Source organism: Carettochelys insculpta, chromosome 2 (genome assembly GCF_033958435.1).
Source record: "Carettochelys insculpta isolate YL-2023 chromosome 2, ASM3395843v1, whole genome shotgun sequence".
Lineage (NCBI taxonomy): Eukaryota > Metazoa > Chordata > Testudines > Carettochelyidae > Carettochelys > Carettochelys insculpta.
The window spans coordinates 261,181,544-261,202,662 of record NC_134138.1 but is presented as its reverse complement, the minus strand read 5'-3'; the positions used below and the strand labels follow the sequence as shown (position 1 = coordinate 261,202,662).

At 41.9% G+C, this 21,119-nt stretch overlaps 1 protein-coding gene across 2 annotated transcripts in view; it reads right to left on the bottom strand.

Annotated features, from left to right (window-relative positions):
• Positions 1-21,119, bottom strand: part of PTPRN2 (protein tyrosine phosphatase receptor type N2) — a 1,102,513-nt gene that overhangs the window by 344,312 nt on the left and 737,082 nt on the right. For both annotated transcript variants that reach the window (XM_074985055.1, XM_074985056.1), the window contains one exon: positions 11,595-11,659. In XM_074985055.1, the coding sequence (XP_074841156.1) occupies positions 11,595-11,659 (65 nt within the window). The remainder of the gene's footprint in view (positions 1-11,594; positions 11,660-21,119) is intronic.

Sequence of the window (21,119 nt, the reverse complement as noted above, 5' to 3'; positions counted from 1 at the left end):
GAGCTAGGGGAACATTGTGAGGCTACAAACCGGTGAGTGTGAGATGAAGGTAGCGAGATTCAAAGAGAAACTGTTCAACATCTCAGTCATTCAGGTGTATGCACCCATGCCACAGACAGTATGGCTGTATCTACACTTGCCTTCCTCTTAGGAAAGAGGTATGCAAATGAGGTAAATAAAATGCAAATTATATGCAGATTTGCATATTTAACACCTCATTTGTATATTCCTATTTCAGAACAGCTTCTGTCAAAAGAAGAAAACTAGTGCAGACACTGTTCTTTCAAAAGTAAACCCCATCTTCGAAAGAAACCTTCTTCCCTTAAAAAAAGGGAAGAAGGATTCTCTCAAAGACGGGGTTTACTTTCGAAAGAGCAGTGTTTACACTGGTTTTCTTCTTTCGAAATAAGCTATTTTGAAATAGGAATATGCAAATGAGTGTCAGATATGCAAATATGCACCTTGTTTGCATTTTCAATTTGCCTCATTTGCATACCTCTTTTGAAAGAGGAATGCAAGTGTAGCCACAGCCTATGAGGAAGAGATCAAGCTATTCTATAAAGACTTAACAAAGATGCTGGAGTAGATACCCAAGAGAGATGTGTTGATCTTCGGATGGGTTTGGAATGTGAAGATTGGAATAGATAATGAAGGTTGGGAGAGAGTCACAGGAAGGTTTGGATACAGAGAAAGAAACGAATTAGGTGACAAACTACTAGAGTTTGTTATGGAGCACCAGATGGTGATCTGCAACACAAGACTCCAACAAAAGGATGGTAGGAAGTGGACATGGTGATTGAAGGACGGGAAGTCAAAGAACACGATAGATATGATCTTGAGAAGAAGAAAATGGGTAACATCAGTACAGCAGTGCCAAACATTCCAAGGAGCAGATATAGACTCGGATCATAGTCTAGTGATCGCAAACATCAAGACGAAACTCAAGAGAAAGTATAAGACACAGTTTAAGAAAAGAAGAGACATGGCAAGCTAGGCCAGGGAGAAACAGGGAATACGTACAGAGCAGCACTCAAAGAGAAGATTAGGAATGTGGGCAAAGAGAAGGACCTAGATAAAAGAGTCAAAGGGTTAGCCACAGTGATAGAAGAGGCAATTGAGCAGATTGTTCCAGAAGAAGAGATCAATAAGAAGTGGATTATGCAGGAGACACTGAAGTTGGTCCAAGAGAAGAGAGCACTGAAGATCAGAAAGGATGTTTCTGAGAGGGTGGAAAAGCAATATAGAGTGAAATGCAATGAAGTAAGGAAAGTGGCCAGAAAGAATACGGCAAAATGGTCAGAGGAACAGCGTGAAGATATAGAGAGGTATTATGGTGAATGTGAGACCAGGAAGGTGTATAAGACAATTTGGAATTTTAATAGGAAATGACAGCCTAAGCAGATGGCTATCAAAGACAAGAATGACAAGGTGCTCACGAACAAGGAAAAGGTTGTGTAGTGATGGACAAGATATTGCACTGATCTGTACAAGCACAGCTGAACCCGAGTGTCTCAGAGAGACTGATCAAAGAACTAAGAGAGATATCTCTGCTGAGCATCAAGAGAGACTGATATTTCAATAGAGGAAGTAGAAAGAGCAGAGCAAAGACTAAAGAACAACAAAAGCCCTGGAAATGATAAGATCATGGGAGAGATGATCAAATACTGGGGAGAAAGTATGATTCAGGAAATACACCAACTATGTAATATTGCATGGAAAGAAGGGAAGGCATGGAAAAGATCCATACTAGTGACAATACACAGGAAAGGAAGCACACTGAAGAGCAAGAACTACAGAACAATTGCCCTAACAAATCATCTAGGCAAGGTGCTGTTGATGATATTGATGGAGAAACTGAGATTGCAGATAGAAGAACATCTAGCAGATGAACAAGCAGAATTCAGGAAAGATAGAAGTACCATACGGTAAATATTGACAATAAGATTGATAGCAGAAAAAGCTTGACAAAAGAACAAGAACACCTACAAATGTTTTGTCGATTTTCAGAAGGCATTTGACATTAGAGATCAGAAAGTGACTTAGGTGGTGTTGGAGTCATACGGAGTGGATAGCAGACTGATACAGTTGTTGAAGGATATGAGTGACTATGTGGAGACAGCGGTAAGAACATGTGGAGAGATGGGAAGTTGGTTTAGAACAAGTAGAGATACGAGACAAGGAGACCCAATATTGCTGAGTGTCTTCATCATGCACCTAGAGAGAGTGATGGACAAGATCAAGGAAGAGGTAGAAGGGATATCTGTGCATGGGATGAGAATCAACAACTTGAGGTTCGTGGATGATATAATCATTGAATCAAAGAGGTAACTCAATAATTATATCATCCACAAACCTCAAGCTGTTGATTCTCATCACGTGCACAGATATCCCTTCTACCTCTTCCTTGATCTTGTCCATAGCTCTCTCCAGGTGCATGATGAAGATACTCAGCGATATCGGATCTCCTTGTCTTGTATCTCTACTTGTTCTAAACCAATTTCCTATCTCTCCACATATTCTTATTGCTGCCTCCACACTGTCATTGATGAAGAGAAGCTAGCGAGAATGGTGCATGTGCTAAATGAGGAAGGGAAGCAGTATAAACTGATTGTGAATACTGATAAAACAAAAACAATTTTATCTGGAGATAAGGAAATAGGAGGAAGATCAGTGTAGACAGAATCAAACTAGAGAATGTAGAGAAGTTCACATATCTGAGAAGCAACATAACATGATCTAGACTGTAAGATGGAAATAGTGACTAGAATAGTGAAAGCAAGAGTGACTTTGAAGGTGATGGATAAGATCTGGAAAAGCAAAGCAATTAGCTTAGGCATGAAGCAGAGCATCTTGAAAACATGTATTCAGAAGCATATGGTACAGATGTGAGACATGGTTGATAACAAAAGATTCGAAGAGTACGATATTGGCATTTGAAAGGAGTTGTTATAGAAAAATCCTGAGAATAGGACGGATGCAGAAGGTCACCAAGGAGGAATTATATGGGAAGATATAGCGAAAAGAAAACCTACTGCAGAAGGTTATACAATGGAAGTTAAAAATCATTTGGGCATATCTGCAGAATGAATGACAAACGAAAAATCAAGACCCTGGTATTTGGTATAATGGACAGTTCAAATAGGAGAGGCCAACCCCACAGAGAATGGGTAGATGGTATAGCAGAATGGTGTAGAGCTAGTCTACAGAAACTAAGCCACTCTGCACTGGATAGGGAAAGATGGAAGGAAATAGTGAGGAAGGCATTGGACATCAACAGGAACTGAGCCCATGGTTGCTGTTGATGATGATGACAATGATAGAATTCTCTAAAACTTTTCCAGTTCCATATGCTGGGACAGACAGACAGGCCAATCTACTGGGTTTCAGTGCATAGACAAGATTATGGGATAGGGAAGACAGTTTTAAGTTTATCAGGAACTGAGCAAAAGAGGAGTCCATACAGGAAGGCTAAGCTTCACCTACACCAAAACCAATGAGATTGCTGTATGTAAAATTAAGAAGATCATAGAGATGTTGGGACTGAACAATACTTGCCCTGTTTTGTTCATTCCTTCTGAAGCATCTTCCATTGGAGGACAAGATTCAGGGCTAGATGGGCCACAGGTCTGACCTAGTATGGCCATTTTTATGTTCTTACCTGATTCTGTTTTTTAACTCAGTTACACTTTTGGCCTTAAAAAGATCCTAGGGGAATGAACTCCACAGGCTGACTGTGTTGTGTTGTATGTTTATTTTAAACCTATCACTTACTATTTTCACTGGGTGACGTGGTTTTTGTGTTATGTGAAGCGGTACCCAAGACTGCCCCATGCACTGTCTCCATGACATTTTTGATTTTATAGACCTCTATCATATGCCTCCTTACACATGTCTTTTCAAAGAGGAACAGTCCCAGTGTTTTTAATCTTTCCTTATGTGGAAGCTATTCCATATAACTAACAATTTTTGTTGCCCTTCTCTACATCTTTTCCAATTCTAATACAGTAACACCATACTTAAGTCAGTCCAGCTAACATTGTTTCATTATTAGGTTGCTGATCTTTTAGAGAACATACTCATTTATATTTGTGTATCATCACGTTACAAAGTTGTTTGGCTCACTCCACTCCGTCTGCTAACCTGGTGTTCCAGCTGGGAAGTGGGGTAAGGACTCCAGGGCTTACCTCACTCTCCCCACCTGGTATTTCATCCAGGGAGTGGGCACGCCCTTGACCCACTCCCTGGCAGGATTGCTGAACTAGCAGAGTGGAGCAAGCCACTGTGCTATGATCCCACTATGCCTCTCTCCCAGCCAAGCTTCACAGTAATCACTGGTACATATAGTATTATTCAAAATTACTTACAATGTACAATGTGTACAATGTCTTTTCCCTGGTGAAAAAAATTTCCTGGAACTTAGTCTCTTCCCCCATTTGTATTCATTCTTTCTGGGAAATTGGATTCACTTAACATAGTTTCACTTCAATTTTCATTTTCCAGGAACATGACTATAAAGTTCAGTGAGGAGTTACTGTGTATCTTTACTGAGATGTGGCAACCAAATGGGCACACAGCAATCAAAGTATAGGCATACCACAGTTTTATAGTGTCATTATTACCTTTTCTGTCTTATCTATCCATCCCTTTCCTAATGGCTCCTAATAATCTGTTGATTTTTGAATGCTACTATACATTAAGCAGATGACTCCAAGATATCTTTCTTGGATGGTAACAGGTAATTTGGCTCCATCATTTTGTACGTGTAGATGGGATTATATTTTCCAACATGCGCTACTTTGCACTTATCACTACCGAAATTAATCAATTTCAATATCTTCTTGCCCAGTAATTCTGTTTTGGTGTGAACTTTTTGCAACCATTCAGAGTCTGCTGTTGACATAATAATCTTGAGTAATTTTTTATGATCTCACAAACTTGGCCACATCAGTCTTTATGCTTTTCCAAATTAATTCTACATGCAGTTATAGAATCAAATATTGATATCATTACTTATTAGTAATACTTTACATATTCCTACAATACTTGAATAGTAAAATAGTACTCAAAGTGAGTATATGTTCATAAAGTTAGGTATATTAATAGTATTCTCATAAAACTTAAAATGGGATATTTTAAAATGTAAAAGTGACTTAGAAACTTATATTATTTAGTCTTGTAGAATGAAGTCACTGTTGACAGATGGAGCAAGTAAAAATATTTTGAAATTATTTAATTACTATATCTGATTACCAATATTTAACATTATCTCTTGCATTAGGCATTGCTTGACAATTTCTAAACATGCAGTCATAATAAAGTCTACTCCATTAACTACCCATTGTTAATCTGAATAACAACAGAAACAGGAAATTATATAGCAGCAAAAGTCATACTAAAGCTTCCCTGTTAGAGTTTCCCCATTCATTCATAAGTAGGAAAAACAAATGGAACATCTAGGTCAAAAACCCAGCACTTTTACAGGTAGACAGAAAGAGTGAATTCCAGAGTTGAGGGGCTCTGGTGGAGAATGCATTGCCAGCTGCCCTCTTTCATTTAGGCAAACAAGCTGTGGTACAAGGCCCTGGAGAAAGGCAATATTTTTAGGTCCAAAGACCATTAGCTCTTTAAGGGACAAAACCTACATTTTCGATTCTATTTGGTACATAGGTTAGACTGAAAAATGCTTGCATCACATTCTTTGGCAAGAAGTATTTCACTACAAACACATTATCAAATTGTGCACCAGGTTCAATTTCTTGATAGATTTACAATGTAAGTTAGCGATAGGCAACCTAGGACAGTGACTGGGCCTCATGAGTGACCGTTCCTCATCTCAGTAGGCTGCAAGACTGTCATAACCAAGACAGTCTCCCAGGATAAGGTAGTTTTATTAACTGCGTTTGCATACCTATAGTTTGCAGGGTGTGCCACCTGTACCATTGCAATGCTTTGATTGAGCGCAGGAGAGTGAACAGCTCTAACAAAGTCATGTGTATTCTGCACACACATTGCTTCCTGTGCCCTGGCCTTACATGCATGTAACTACAGTAATACTGGTAGTAAAACAAACAAACAAACAAAACTTACAGAAACAAGCAGAATCCGGTAGTCCTGTGTGCAAGCGATGGTAAACAAAGTGTCTTACGAGCCACACATAAAACCCTGATGGGCCACATGCAACCTATGGGCTGTAGGTTGCCCACCATTTGTATAGGTCCATACAGAGTACATGGCAATAGTCTAATCTGGATATCACAAATACCATCAGTGACATTTGTGGCACCCACCTCTACCTGCACCTCCTACCCATATGAGGAGGGGGAAAACATGCAGCATTAGCCTTAGTTGCTCGCTGATTTTCTAGTAATATGTGAGAGTCCAATCAGACTTCGAAATTGCAGACCTGCCCTAAAAATGCCAGCTCAGTCACATGGGCAGACATCTTTTCTGCCATCTTCTCTGATGGTTTCCCTCAACTGCCTTCTCCAGACTATCTGTCAATGTGCTGAGCTATTACAACCAGAATACATCTGCACTACATTTGAAAATGTGTTTTCAAAGTTATCTGTAACACTTCAGACTTAATGGCATTAGAACAGGGAAAGTAGTAATTTGTTAATGTGATGCCTGTCCCAAGAGCATTTATTTCATTATCGACAGTCCCCTACCATACATCTGTGGCTCACTATTTCATCATTCCCCATGATGGTTTTTTTTTTATATATTCATCTTTGTGTTTTATTACAGCAACACTACTTTATGCAATTTCAACATAATTCTGAAATACATCAAAATAATTGAAACTGAGACTTCTCTGAAATATGTCAACATATCACTGATCTACTCTGGAATATCTGAATCTACAGCAGAATGCTCATTTCATTTATGTTTTGATTTGAGATATTTGTGTTTGGTTTAAAAATTCCTTTAATTCAATAATTTTATCACACATGACTCAGCCAGCACTATACACACAATTAAATTTCCACATTAGAAAATCAGTAGAGAAAATTTTAAAGCAATGGATCTATAATCTGGCTTTTTCACCTGTCCAAGGGAGAACCAGTGCCCCATCCAACTCTGGTAAAGACACTTACCTCAAAGCACAATATTAAAAACCTCCATCCCTAGAGGTTTTCAAGTCCTGGCTTGACACAGTCATGGCTGGGATGATTTAGATGGGGTTGATCCTGCTTTAGGCAGGGGGCTGGACGAGATGACCTCCTGAGGTCCCCTCCAGCCCTACAATTCTATGATTGCATGATTATTTAACAAAGACAAAAACTTATGAATGTAAAATAAGGCCATTCCCCCTGAGCATCAACTACAACCACCAGAGGCCTTTCCTCTGGATTCTTTCAGTCCCAGAACTAGAACACTGCCTCTCCAAGAAACTTCTGAGTCATGTGGCAAGCAGGAAGCCCTGAACTCCTTGCCTGGCTGTTTCACCCTGTCAGAGCATCCTTCTCCAGAAAATATTACGAGGTTTGGAAAATCAAATTGAAGTAACATTTGATCTGAAACTCTAGCTGGGTTCTGCTGGTTTGTTCATGGCAGGAAGGAAGGAAAAAAAAAAAGACTAGATTTTGCCCATTGGAACATGTGCCATTTGACTGTATAGATCCCAAGAAGCATATTCCAGAACCCTTCTGTACTCAGCAATGGTGCCACCTAAACTTCATATGGTTTCCCATAAGGATATGACAAATTACAGCTCTGGCACTCATAAAAAAGTCAAGCTTCTTCCAAGATGTTGCCAAGAGGAGGTAAAGCATATTGGCCGTGTCTACACTAGCCCCAAACTTCGAAATGGCCATGCAAATGGCCATTTCAAAGTTTACTACTGAAGCGCTGAAATACATATTCAGTGCCTCATTAGCATGTGGGCAGCCGCGGCACTTCGAAATTGACACGGCTCGCTGCTGCACGATTCGTCCTGACAGGGCTCCTTTTCGAAAGGACCCCGGCTACTTCGAAGTCCCCTTATTCCCATCTGCTCATTGGAATAAGGGGACTTCGAAGTAGCCGGCATCCTTTTGAAAAGGAGCCCCATCTGGATGAGCCGCGCAGCGGCGAGCCACGTCAATTTCGAAGTGCCGCGGCTGCCCACATGCTAATGAGGTGCTGAATATGTATTTCAGTGCTTCATTAGTACACTTCGAAATGGCCATTTGCATGGTCATTTCGAAGTTTGGGACTAGTGTAGACATGGCCATTCAGACATAAATAATCAGAGGTAGAAAAAGTATCACAAAAGTTACTTGAGTAAAAATGCAGATGATTGCACCTCTGGATGCAAGAATACAATCTAGATGTCGTGTGTGCATGCATGCACATGTGTGTACTTTTACTCAAGTAGTTTTCCAGAGGGACCCCAGAACTCATACTGAGTTAAATGTCACTGAGAATCCCACTCCCCCCAGGCCTGGCTCAACCCTTGTGCCCCAGCCCTGCATGGCCCCAGTTCAAACCCCCAACCCCAGTTCAAACCCCCCACCTACAGCTCCAGTTCAATGCCCTCACCTTGGTTCAAATCCCCCCCCCACGGCTCTGTCTCATCCCCACCCACCCACGCTGAGCATGGCTCTGGCTCAACCACTCCCACCTTGGTTCAAACCCTCTGCGTGTGGCTCCAGCTCACCCATCCCCACAGCCCCCGGCACAGCTCCAGCTCCACTCCACACCTTGCAATGCTAACCCATCCCAGGCTTAACCCCGGTGCCCCTCTCCCACAGCTCCAACCCACCGCCAGGCTTAACCCTCCCCAACTGCCCCCCGACCAACCCTAGGAATTACCCTTCAAAAGAGCTCCAGTGCTCCTACTGCTTCCTTGGCTGCAGAACTTGTGTTCTGCTGGGGAAAAAAGCCACCCCCCAACTTACATGAAATTCGAGTGATGGGAGGGTGCATGGGAACACAACCCACGCATAACTCGAGCGACTACTGTACATTTACTCAAGTAACATTTGGGGTACTCTTACCACATCTGAAGGTATGCTGCATCCTTTAAAAAGGTATGTCTGTTTATATTTCCTCAGACCACTGAGGAGCCCTGGTAAGCATTTCCCACCCCCCACCATGGAGGGACGTGGCTCCACACTGCTTTGAATGCAGTGCTGTGCCCTGCGGGCTTGATTTGGTTATTGGCGTCTACTCATTTCTTATGGTGGGAAAACTCCTATCAATCTCATTGGCCGCATCTACACAGCATTCCCCTTTCAGAGGAGGAATGTAAATGAGGGAGATGGAAAATGTGAATGAAGCACTGATTTACAAATCTCATTCTTCATTTGCATAATCTCACATGATCGCATTTCTGGAAGAGACTTTTCCGAAAGCAAAAATATCCGAAAGAACCTCATCCCTGTGGCTGTTTTTGGTTTTGGAAAAGTCTCTTCTGGAAACGTGCTCATGTGAAATTATGCAAATGAAGTGTGAGATTTGTAAATCAGCGCTTCATTTGCATGTTGATCTCCCTAATTTGCATTCCTCCTTTGAAAGGCGAACGCTGTGTAGATGCAGCCATTCAGAGCAGGAGCAAAACCTAAATTTAAAATGCAACATAGTTGAGTATCTGTCAGTAGCTGTTTTTGTTTATATAACCTCAGCACCTATTACTAGTAACTGACTCATTTTTTTCTTGAACTCTTTAGGTTATTTGAAGCAGGAAAGATTTTACATAAAGACATTCCAGCCTGTTCTAAAATTCTGCAAATGAAAATGACCTACCCATTGGCTGTGCCATGAATATGACTCCTTGAAAGATAAAAAAAAAGGTCATTCTCATTTAAAAATCATGATGTTTACTCTGAGTCCTTTTGATTTGAACATTTTGACTAAGTGATTTACAGTTACCATGACATCTAATTAAGGTATCCACAATTTACCTCCAAAGAACTCCTTATCCAATAAAAATATCTTTTAATTTGGTTACAGCAGTGCTTTTTATTTGGACCAACTACAGTAAGCACAAGCTTACTATGGTCTGAAGAAGTGGGTCTGTCCCACGAAAGCTCACCTAATAAACTATTTTGCTAGTCTTTAAAGTGCTACTTGACTTCTTTTTGTTTTGATAGTGTATAGACTAGCACGGCTTCCTCTCTGTTACTAGTAAGCACAAGGATGAACTGAAAATGAACCATTAGATAGGATTTCATATCTAGAGTTAAACTGACCACAAATTGACATGATCCTGAGTCAACAAATAAATGACTTAATCATAGAGCTCCATTATTTTTCATGTAAGTGAGACTGTGAAGAAATTTATTTTATATACTGTATAAATAATCATAACTGATAAGATTTAGATGAGGGAAAGCACAAAATTGAGAGAGACATAGGATTAGGGTGACTGAATTGACCTTATCAACTCTGGCCTTCCTCTTGATTGGGACTCCCTCCTTTTCATAAGCTTGTATAATTAGACCTCTGAAATCTCTACTATACTGCATCTGACAAAGTGGGTCTTTGCCCACGAAAGCTTATGCTCCAAAATATCTGTTAGTCTAGGAAGTGCCACAGGACTTCTTGTTGTTTTTGTGCATCCAGACTAACACCGATACTCCTCTGATATCAATCCAATCAATCAGTCGGTCAATCAAATATGTTATGCCAAACTATACAATGTGAGAAAAGTTTCTACCAGATATTTTTCATTTATCTTTCACATTCTGTACATTTATTTCCAAAGCAGACACATTCTAGGCAAATTCTCACTTTCGATGAAGCAATTCTTCGACACAAAATAATGCTGAAAATAGGAATTGACTAAACTGACTGCCAAATTACAGCAGATAGCAAATTATCAGATTCAGATTGAAAAAAAAAAAAACAACCCACCACACTGAAATCCTGATCCAAAACCCACTAATGTCAATGGGAGTCTTTCTACTGACTTCAGTGGTCTTTGGATTATGTGTAGAGGTTCAAGCCCTTCAAGTACAGATATAATTTTACGAACAGGAACAGTCCCACACATTTCAAGAGAATAGTCACGTAAGTAGAATATTACACACACCTTGATCAGGACACTCAGCATAGCAGATTCATAGCAGATAACATCATCTTTATTACTAAATGATCAAATGTTTATCAGTTTTTAAATTCAAACCACTGTAATGGAACAGAGATATTTTATTTATATTTCAAATTAAGCCAAAACATGCACTAAGAGATAAGCGACTCATTCACAGATAGGTTCACCTTTCTATTTAGAAACACTTTACTCAAAAGTCAGACTTTAATTCATCTAGATAAGATTGTACTCCATTGAAACCAGTGGGGAGAGGGATAGTAAGACACTTCAATTGCCTTGCTCATCCGTGGGGATTTTGTACCTCATATACAACAACAAAGCTAGGAAGTGCATTTCTTAATGGCTGCTGAGCTTTACACATAAGTTTGATGCTTTATTCTCTGTGGGGTATGGCACCGTGTGTGCAGCAGATTGTATTTTGACAGATGCAGCTGTATCATAAAAAGGCCTTTAGCATTATTAGCACTGGTAGTTCATATACATCTAGGATCTCTAGGATTTCATAAAAGAACAATTAACATGTTTTTGAAAGTAAATAAATGTCCCCCAAGTCACTTACCTCCCCTACGCCTGTCTGCAGAATTTTCAGTCCAGTAGCTTTTTCAAGCTTGTATTTGTTGGCATCTGTTAGGAAAAATTAAGATACAGAGAGATAAGGGAAAGCTGGGATTTTGATGAGTCTGCAACACTCACTATATAACCAAGCTTTTTATTCCCTTGCCAACAAATTCAGTATAATTCCTGTTTATCTCATTTATCTATGGAACATATTTCACTCATAGCAACCCTACTATTGAACATTTGTGTCATTAATCTTTCAGTATTATCTGAAAGAGAAAGAGCAAAACCAGATGTTTGTTTGCTCTTATACACCATACCCCTTTAGTTTATGGGAGGTGGAAAAGGACAATTTAAATAAATCATGTCCAACTCTCAATGGGGCTAGATTAAAATTAAATAGAGCCTGGACCAATCAAATGTCTGGAATCCACCCCCTGCCAAAAGGACATTGAAGGATGTCACGTGAGGTGAGGTCATAATCTTTTTGAACAGACTTTCTTCTAGTACAACCACTTTGCCCCAGACTTACCTCCCACCCAATTCAGCACCAAACCTTGTGATAAACTGACTTTTTTTTCTGCCCCATCAAAAAGACCTAGTGTTCTCTTTCAGCCTCTTCCTGGTCCCAACACACCCCTTTGAAAGCAATGTTTTATTTTTACAATATTTATACCCCACAGGTTTGAATAACTTTATAACGAATTACCTGTCTTGCAGCTAAGGTAACTAACTAAATTGCCGCACAATGTATGAAACACCGTTTTAATGAACTAAGCTGGTGTTTAATTGAGATTTTTCCTATTTAACACTTTCCACACAGCAGGCATTCAAAATCAACAAAAAAAAATTAAGCACAACTTCAAATAAGTCACTGAAGCATATCAGATAAGTTTGTGTGAATACAGTAAATCCATACAGAAATGAGTGAGCACCTAGAACAGTCAGCCCTTTCAGAAACATCCAAATTAGAGCATTTCACATTACAGCAATCTATTTTCAGGACTTCAGCTGGTCCAGACCAGATATAGGATGACAAGCTGTCTGGCTTCTGATCGGAACACCAAGTTGAAAAGTGATCCCGGTGGATCTGGTCAGTGCCGCCAACCAGGCCATTAAAAGTTCTGCTGGCAGTGCTGCAGGGCTAAGGCCAGCTAATCCCCAGTTGTCCTGGCTCCGTGCTGCACCCTAGAAGCAGCCAATAGCTCCAGCTCCTAGACCATGAGACTCTGTGCACTGGCCCTGCCCCGCTAGCACCGGCTTCACACTTCCATTGGCTGAGACCCAGACAATGAGAGTTGGGGGGAGGGGTTTAGCTATGTTCAAGAGCAGCACACAGACCCTCCTAATCTGTCCCTGTCTAGGTATTAAACATACTAGCTACTTCTGGGGCACCATGTAGAGCTAGGACAGGCGGGGAGTCTGCCTAACCCTTGCTGCACCACTGATCAGGAGACTCCCAAAGCCTGCACCCACACCCTGAGCCCCAACTTCCTGTCCCAGCCCTGAGTTCCCCTGAACCCAGAGTACCCTCCTTCACCCCAAATCCCACATCTCTAGCCCTACCCAGATCCCTCACCCTGCCAGCACACCAGTCCCCTGTCTGAGGCCCAGCACCCACTCCCACACCCTGAACCTCTCATCCCCAGCTGCACCCAGAGACCTCACTCCCTGAACCCCAATCCATTGTCTCAGCCTGCAGCCATCACCCATGTTCTGAATCCCTCAGCCTCACCCCTCTGCCCAGAACCTGTGTCCTAGCTGCCTCATCTACAGCCCTAACCCAGAGACAGCATGCCCAGCCCATAGCCCTCACCTCTTCTCATACCTAACCAATGCCTCAACCCATGGCCCCCTCCCACATTCTGAATCTCTCAACCCCACCTTCCAGCTCAGACTCTCTTCCTGCCCTCAGACCATTCAGCCACATCCCAGAGCCCATCCCCCAAACAAAGCCCTCACACCCTTCTGCAACCCATCTCTTTGCTGCAGCCTAGAACCCCCTGCCTACCCCCGAACCCCTCATTTATGGCCCCTCCCCAGAGCCTTCACCCCAAGTTACAGCCTTCAACTCCTCCTGCATTCCAACCCCCGTTCCAGACCAGTGAGAGAGGAAGGAAGAGAGTGAGTCACCAAGGGAGGGGGAACACAGTGAGTGGGGCTGTGGCTTTGGGGAGGGGTCAGAGAAGGGGGCATGGCCTAGGAAAAGATGGGGCCATGGCATTCGGATTTGTGCTATTAGAAAGATGGCAACCTTAGCCAGATCCAAAACTTTCACTTCAATGAGCATGAATCAGGCCTTTTAAGGTCAACTTCATTGCCTGTGTATGCATAATTTCTATTGATTCCAGTAGTAGCTGTGCATGTCCATGGAATGAAGACTCAGACCCTCATCTAATTCCAGTTAAAAACGTGATGAAATTTTGCCCCTAATGAAATCAATGGGAATTTTGCCATGGACCTCAACAGGGTCGGGACTTTATCCAAGGATTGAAATAGAGAGGACAGGTCCATTTTTGGAGGTATATAACTGTTAACTTTATTTTTGCATGGGTTACCTTCCAAGATGATGGTCTTATTTAAAATGCCTATCTAGAAAAGCATGTAAACATACTATTTGCTGGAGTAAGCCCTAAAATGTCAATAAATTAGATACATTGGATTCTATATGTGCTTTACATAGCCTCAGCATTTTAGCCACATTAACTGATATATTTCTCTTCATCACGCCAGAGGGAGGTAATTAAGTAAATATTGTTGTTTCCACTTTCCCCATAGGGAAGCTAAGGCAGGGATAGGCAGTGCCTTGCCCACAGCTGTGCAAAGGGTCAGTGCTTGAACCTGGTTTAGGATTCTAGACTTCTTAACCCCGATTTTCAAACTGCAGGCCTGTGCACACTGACATGCCTGCCACTAAAATATCTGCATATGCACTGGGCATGGACATGGACAAGTAAGTGGGAACTGTGTGTGTGTTTGCACACATACTTGGGAAATGCACATCAGCAATGAAGTTTCACTTACGTACATGTAAGGCAGGAAACTGCTTGAGGGCAGGTGGTAATTTGACTTTTTGAATTGCTGGGTTTGTGGGTAGCAAATTATGTTGACTTGAACTGCTGCACAGTAGTTGCATTTGGGTATTAATTTTCTTGTATCCTTGAGTTATTTCAAGGGTGCCTATAGCGTATTGTATAAATCTAAATACATCACTCAATCAATCATTGTAATCAGCTTCTGATTTCCAGCCCTGTGCTCATTCCCTTGCACCATGCTGCCGCCCACCTACACAGCCATTTATAGCATGCACATTCAAAGCATTTTTCTGCCAAATGCAATAATCGAGAAGAAGCTTTATAAAAATAGAAAACTCCATGGGCTGAGTCAGAGAAATAAAACTGTCAGCAGAACGCTTTGTAGTTCACTGCTCATATATGATAAATAAACAAAACAGAAGAGCAGAAACCAAGTAAAGACAGTACAGGTGAAAAAATCAGAACCTCATATGGTTCTATTCAGAACCTCATATGGTTCTATTCAGCCTCTACAGTTCACAACAAAATATTGGGCCTGCTATATTTATTATAATGTATTTGGCCAGGAGGTAATGTAGTGATTTTTTCTCATCTTTTTCCGTAGCCTCACTATCACCGATGTCATTTTACTTTCAATAAAGCATATTTAAAAAACATCTTTACAGCTCAGTTGCCAGGTGATATGGCCCAAAATATGAAGAACAGTTCTTATGTTACCCTCATTCAACCCAATAAACCCTGCCAAAACTGGAAGTTCTGGTTAAATCCCATCTTGAAAGTGGCCAAACTCAGACTTTGGAGGAATGTAGGAGGGGGACCTTAGCGGAACCTCCTGATGTTCAGTGCTGGACAAGCACAGGAGGAATGTTCTAGCTGACCTTAAAACCTACAGTAGGGCAGCAAAGGAGGTGTGGTCTTGGAAACAGAGGGGCTGCAGGTTATCTAGTGCATTATAGATTTTCTATAGCATCTTGCTTTGACCTCAGAATTGAACAGGAAGCCAGTGCAAAGATTAGACCTTTGGTATTATGTGCTCAGTATGTATGAACCCACCTCAAGAATGGGTTTTACAATGGCTAAAAAGTCAAGGTACTTTAAAGTTTAATCTTCTTGTGCCTAAACTTTTAGACACAATTCAGCAACTAACTGTCCAAAGGGAAAAATAATCCCTTGCAGCCATGAATGTGAGCGGCATTTGTCCATGCCATCAGGCAGAAAGGCACGTAGAGCCTCATCCCATATCCTTTTTGTAGCCATGAAAAGTTAATTGGAATTTTGAGTACATAAACAATTCAAAATCAAGCCCTTAAGGCAGCCAGAATTCAGAAAATTTTAAATGACCAAAAGCTCAGATTTCTGTAATAAGTAATTCACATTACAATTAACCAAAAATAGAGATTTACCTCTCTCTCTCTCTCTCTCTCTCTCACCCACCCACACACACACACAAAGGTAATGTTCAGTTACAATTAATGTTTATTAAACATTTTGAACATGAAAAATGCAGTACAGGTTCTGAGTATATTATGATGTTTACCAAGTAGTTCTTGTTTTATTATCCATACTTCTCAAAGACATTTTTAAAAATTCAGGCCATACTTTTCAGATATGAACACCTAAAGTTTGGCATTGTATTTAGGTGCCCAAATAAAAATGAAATGATTTTCAGAGATGTTTACAAATTCCATTGAAGTCAGTGGCAGTTGCTTAACTTTTAGCCCTAATGAAGAAATCTGGCTACTTATTTAAATGCCAAAATTACGTATTTTGGTATCCAAAGCTGAAGATGTTGGCTTTAGATGTGTAAATGATTAATCAAATATTTAAACATAAAAGACAGGGTATTCAAAAACAGGGATGGAAACCTCCACCTGGCTATTTAGAAGCAAGTTGAGAACCCTTTGAAAATCTGACACTTAACATTTTAGAAGCATTAAATGATTTCTAAAATTAGTACAATCTGATTTTGCTTTTACGTCAATGTTATATACATATTGGTAGACATTTATTTTGCAAGTGTCCAACAAAAGGAGGAAACAAATAGCTACAGGTGGTATCCTATATTCCACAATCAAGCAAAGTTTATTTTTATGGCTAATTTTTAAACTCCTGCAATTATAGCAGAAGTGTGACACACTTGTCAGTAGCAAGGCACTAGTGGAAGCCTATAAATTCCTTTTTTAATCTTCTACTGAGACAAAAACAGTTTCCAAATACACAAAAAAGAAGTCCTTTAAAATTAAATTCACTAGATGAAGGATATGCAAATTACCTGAAGAAGCGGAACCCTATAATGTTCTCAAAATTCTGCAATAGCCTATTTAATTAGTATTTTAATTTATCAGAATAATTCTTTGCACTTGACAATTTATGCAGTATTCCATATAATTAAGTACACAGCTACAGGAGAACAATTTTGCCTACTCTCTTTATACTGGTTATTATGACCTGAAAAAAAAATCTGTGGAAGACTTTTCTGTGATCTAAATTACAATGGGGACAACTTAATGGCTTTGATCTATTAGAGAGCACGATGAGAATGGCACTAAGTGTTCAAAGGCAGAGGTTGTCACTGTGTCTAGGCCTTGGTAACCAGAAAGAAGGTCTGATGCACTTTGAGGCCCATCACTTATTTCCTTTAACACAGGTATTTCACTGATACAATCAGGAATTCTTCAGTGACAAACATACTTTTCAGTTTATCATCAGCAGAGCTTTAGATTCTACAGGGCAATATGAGACATAAGCTGCATGAAGCTTCACGTAGGTCTCCATGAATTACACAGCATGTTTATGAGGGAAAGTGTTGGGAAGCAGGTGGTTTAGGTACACGGTGTCCCACCCTGGGGAAGGGAATTTTTGAGTGAAACAGATCCATAGGGACTTCCTCAATGATTCCCCTGCATAAGTCCTTTGAATGGGCCACCATTTGTCTCTGTCCATGGAAAATAACACTGGGAAGGTGATGTCATCTGGGAGCGTTGGCCCATCAGGCCCTGGGACAGGCGCTCAAACGCCATCGTGTTGCAGAGCCAGACTCCCTTCTGATGGAGGACCTCTTCATCCTCCCATAGAGAGAGGAGGTCCTGGAGCTCAGCCTCCGTCCAGGAGGGGACCTGGTGCTTCGGGGCCTGGCTCACCTCCTGTGCGGACTCCCCACTATCCTTGGGGGGGCCTGGGGTAGGCAGGGGTCTGGCTTGCTGGCCAGGGGGCCAGGGAGGGCAGTGGGCTGGCTGAGGCATCGCAGCAGGTAGCATGCTGGAAAACAGTGTGGGCTCCCTGCTGCCAGCATGCTCTCAGCTTCCTGCCTGAGGTTTGTGGGAGCCTGCGTCTTTAGACACAGCCAGACGCTGGAGCCATAGAACTACGCTTATCCTGTGAGCAGCATCACTGCCTGCCAGCTGACCCACGCCATGGAGGACTCCCTCTTTTGAAAGAGCCATCCATGGAGCATCTACACGTGCTCTCTTTTGAAATAATTTTTCAAAAGGAGGCGCTCTTCCCACCGCAGGAGGGGAGGATCAGCTTCGACAGAATGGCCCCATTCTTTCGACATTCATTTCGAAAGATCGTGGTGTGTGTGCAGATACTCTGTGGGGAATTTTGAAAGAGGGCCATCTTTTAACCTCATTTTTGAATGTACTTGTTAGTGTAGACACAGCCACTGTGTCCAGGGAAATGATATTGTAATAATTAGGCAGCTCCCCACTTGTCAAAGGAATTAAAAGATTCCCAGAGGAAGTCTGCTTTAGCATAGGAGATGTATTTACTAAGACTGCAGTGGCATTCACACCATTTAGTCTAGAAGGAAAAAGTGACAGAGGAAAAAAATCCTTGACATTTCAGCACCCTCTGAGCCTTTACCTCCCAGAAAAAACTGAAATGTGAGGGGGCTTATTTCTTGCTCTCTTTCCTCTGCTGGGTGAAATAATACTTGGCATTCATGGGGTACAGTTCCTTTCACCAGAAGATCTGAAAGTCCTTTATAAATACTAAGCAATCCTCACAACATCCCTGTGGTAAACACTGTTTGGCTAAACCTTGCTTGCCTTGTAGAAGCCAATGATCCCATGGCTGAAATCAAAAGGACTATTCAAGGGAATAAAACAATAGAATTCATCTTATTATTCTGAATGCACAGATGGGTAAACTGAGGCACACAGCAGTTTCAGGGTCTGGGATCCGAATTCTGTTAGCTAAATGGAAAGCCTCCTTTTGACTTCAGTGAATTTTGGATGAGGCCCTCAGCCACCACAATAACAACTGATACCTAGAATGATATATACACAGGAGATAGGTGTTCTCACCGGTGTCTGTACAGATTGCTAATTTGCTTGCGGGTACAATTTAAGGTGTTGGATTTGCTCTGCTTTGTTTAAGACCTATACAGTAAAAACTCAAAATGCTCGATTTCAAGTTGCGCTTTACTGACATAAATGCAAGTTAAGCACAACTCAAAATCGTGCTCCTGCTCCCAGCCCTGGCTCAACCCCAACCCCCAGCCCCAGCCCCACACGGCCCAGTTAACAACGCCTGGCCCCAGTTTGAATCCCCTGTGGCCTGGCTCAACACCCGTGCACGGCTCCAGCTCACCACCCCCACTCCAGTTCAAACCCCCAAAGCCTGGCTCACCCCCTGAGCATGGCTCTGGCTTACCACCCCCATGCGCAGCTGTAGCTCCGGCTCACCTCATGTGCCCTGGTTCAACCCCTCCCGTCTCAGCTGAAATCCCCTCCACACAGCTACAGTTCAACCCCACCATGTGGCTCCATCTCAACCCCCAACTCTCCCACTCGAGCCTTAACCCACCCTAGACTTAACCCCGCTGCCCCCCTCCCACGGCTCCAACCCACCACCATGCTTAACCCTCCCCAATTGCTCCTGCCAACCACAGGGCTTACCTTTCAAAAGGAGCTCCAAGTGCTCCCACTGCTTCCCCAGCTGCAGAATGTGCGTTCCGCCAGGGAAAAAAGCCACCCCCTGACTTACACAAGATTCAGGTTATGCGGGACCACAACCCTTGCATAACCCGAGGGACTAATGTATATGGTACCTACAACGGCACCTTGTGCCCACCCAGTATTCCAATAGCTTTTCTTTGTTGAGACCTTTTTCCCTAAATCTGATCATTCACCTAAATGAGAGCATCCTTAGAAATTCACTCCCTGTTGAAATTTGACAGAGCCTAAATGTGTTGTCTTTCAGCACAAGGTGCTATTTTTTCTGGCTTCTACCTGGATGGCTGACCCTGGTGCAGCAGGGCCACGGGATTTTTCTTTGTGTTTTTTTAATTTTCAGCATAGTCTCTGATTTTGTGAGACTGTTAACAAACCCCAAATCTTCCCTTAAATCTCAAGGTGTGCTTAAAGCTTGATTAATAGATTTTAAGGCCAGAAAGGACCATTATAATCATTCAGTTTGACTTCATAACACAGGCCACAGAATTTCACTAAGTGGCTCAAGCCCATAGCTTGTGAATGAGGTAGGAAAGCAGCTGTTTTTCTACAGTCATGAAGGCTAAACACATATTTTTTAAAAAAAGAAAAGCTGATTTTCACATGATTCACACATTTGAAGGCCAGAAAGGACCATGACGTCACCAAGTGTATGCCCTGTATATTGCAGGCTTTTAAATTTCATCCAGTCACTCCTGCAGTGAGCTTGTGTTTGATTAAAGCAAAATTTGTTTTTGACTAAACCGAAATTTTCAACTTCATTGCACCATGATTCTCCTTCTGATAACAAAAGTCACTACACAACCTCAGCAATGGCGGGGAATGAAGCCTGAGCCCTGCCACTGTGGGTTGGGAACCCAGAGCCAAACCCTGAGACCCACCACGTAGGACGCAGGGAGCCAAAGCCAAAGAGCTTCAGTCCCAGGTGGAAGGGCCTGTAACCCTGAGACCCCTTCTCCAAGAGCTGAAGTTCTTTAACTTCAGCTTCAGCCCTGGGCAGTAGGGCTCAGGCTTCTGCCCTAGGCCTCAGCAAGTTTAATGTATCAGAGCGGTAGCCGTGTTAGTCTGTAGCTCCAAAATCAGCAAGAAATCCTGTGGCGCCTTATAGACTAACAGATATTTTGGAGCATAAGCTTTCGTGGGCAAAGATCCACTTCATCAGCTAATGAAGGTACCACAGGACTTCTTGTTTTTGCAGCAAGTATAATGCCAGCTTAGGTGTGACCTCATTAAAATGGGACTACAGCCCACTTTGGGGTCCTGACCCACAGTTTGAGAACTGCAGGTCCAAAGCATATTGTCAAGAAAGTTGGGCCTCCTGGAGCTGGGGCTTCAAGGAAAGCACCAGATACTGTACGAGTCTCAGAGTCTCCAGCACTGAAATGGTATCACTATTACATATTGAGCATCTGTTTCAGAGGGGTTTAAGGTTTCCTTTGACTTCCGTATGGTTAGCCTAATGCTCCCTAAAGCACCTGGCTTTACATGCAGAAGCATTTGAAAAATATTTTCAGTAAATTATTCTAAATCTCTAAA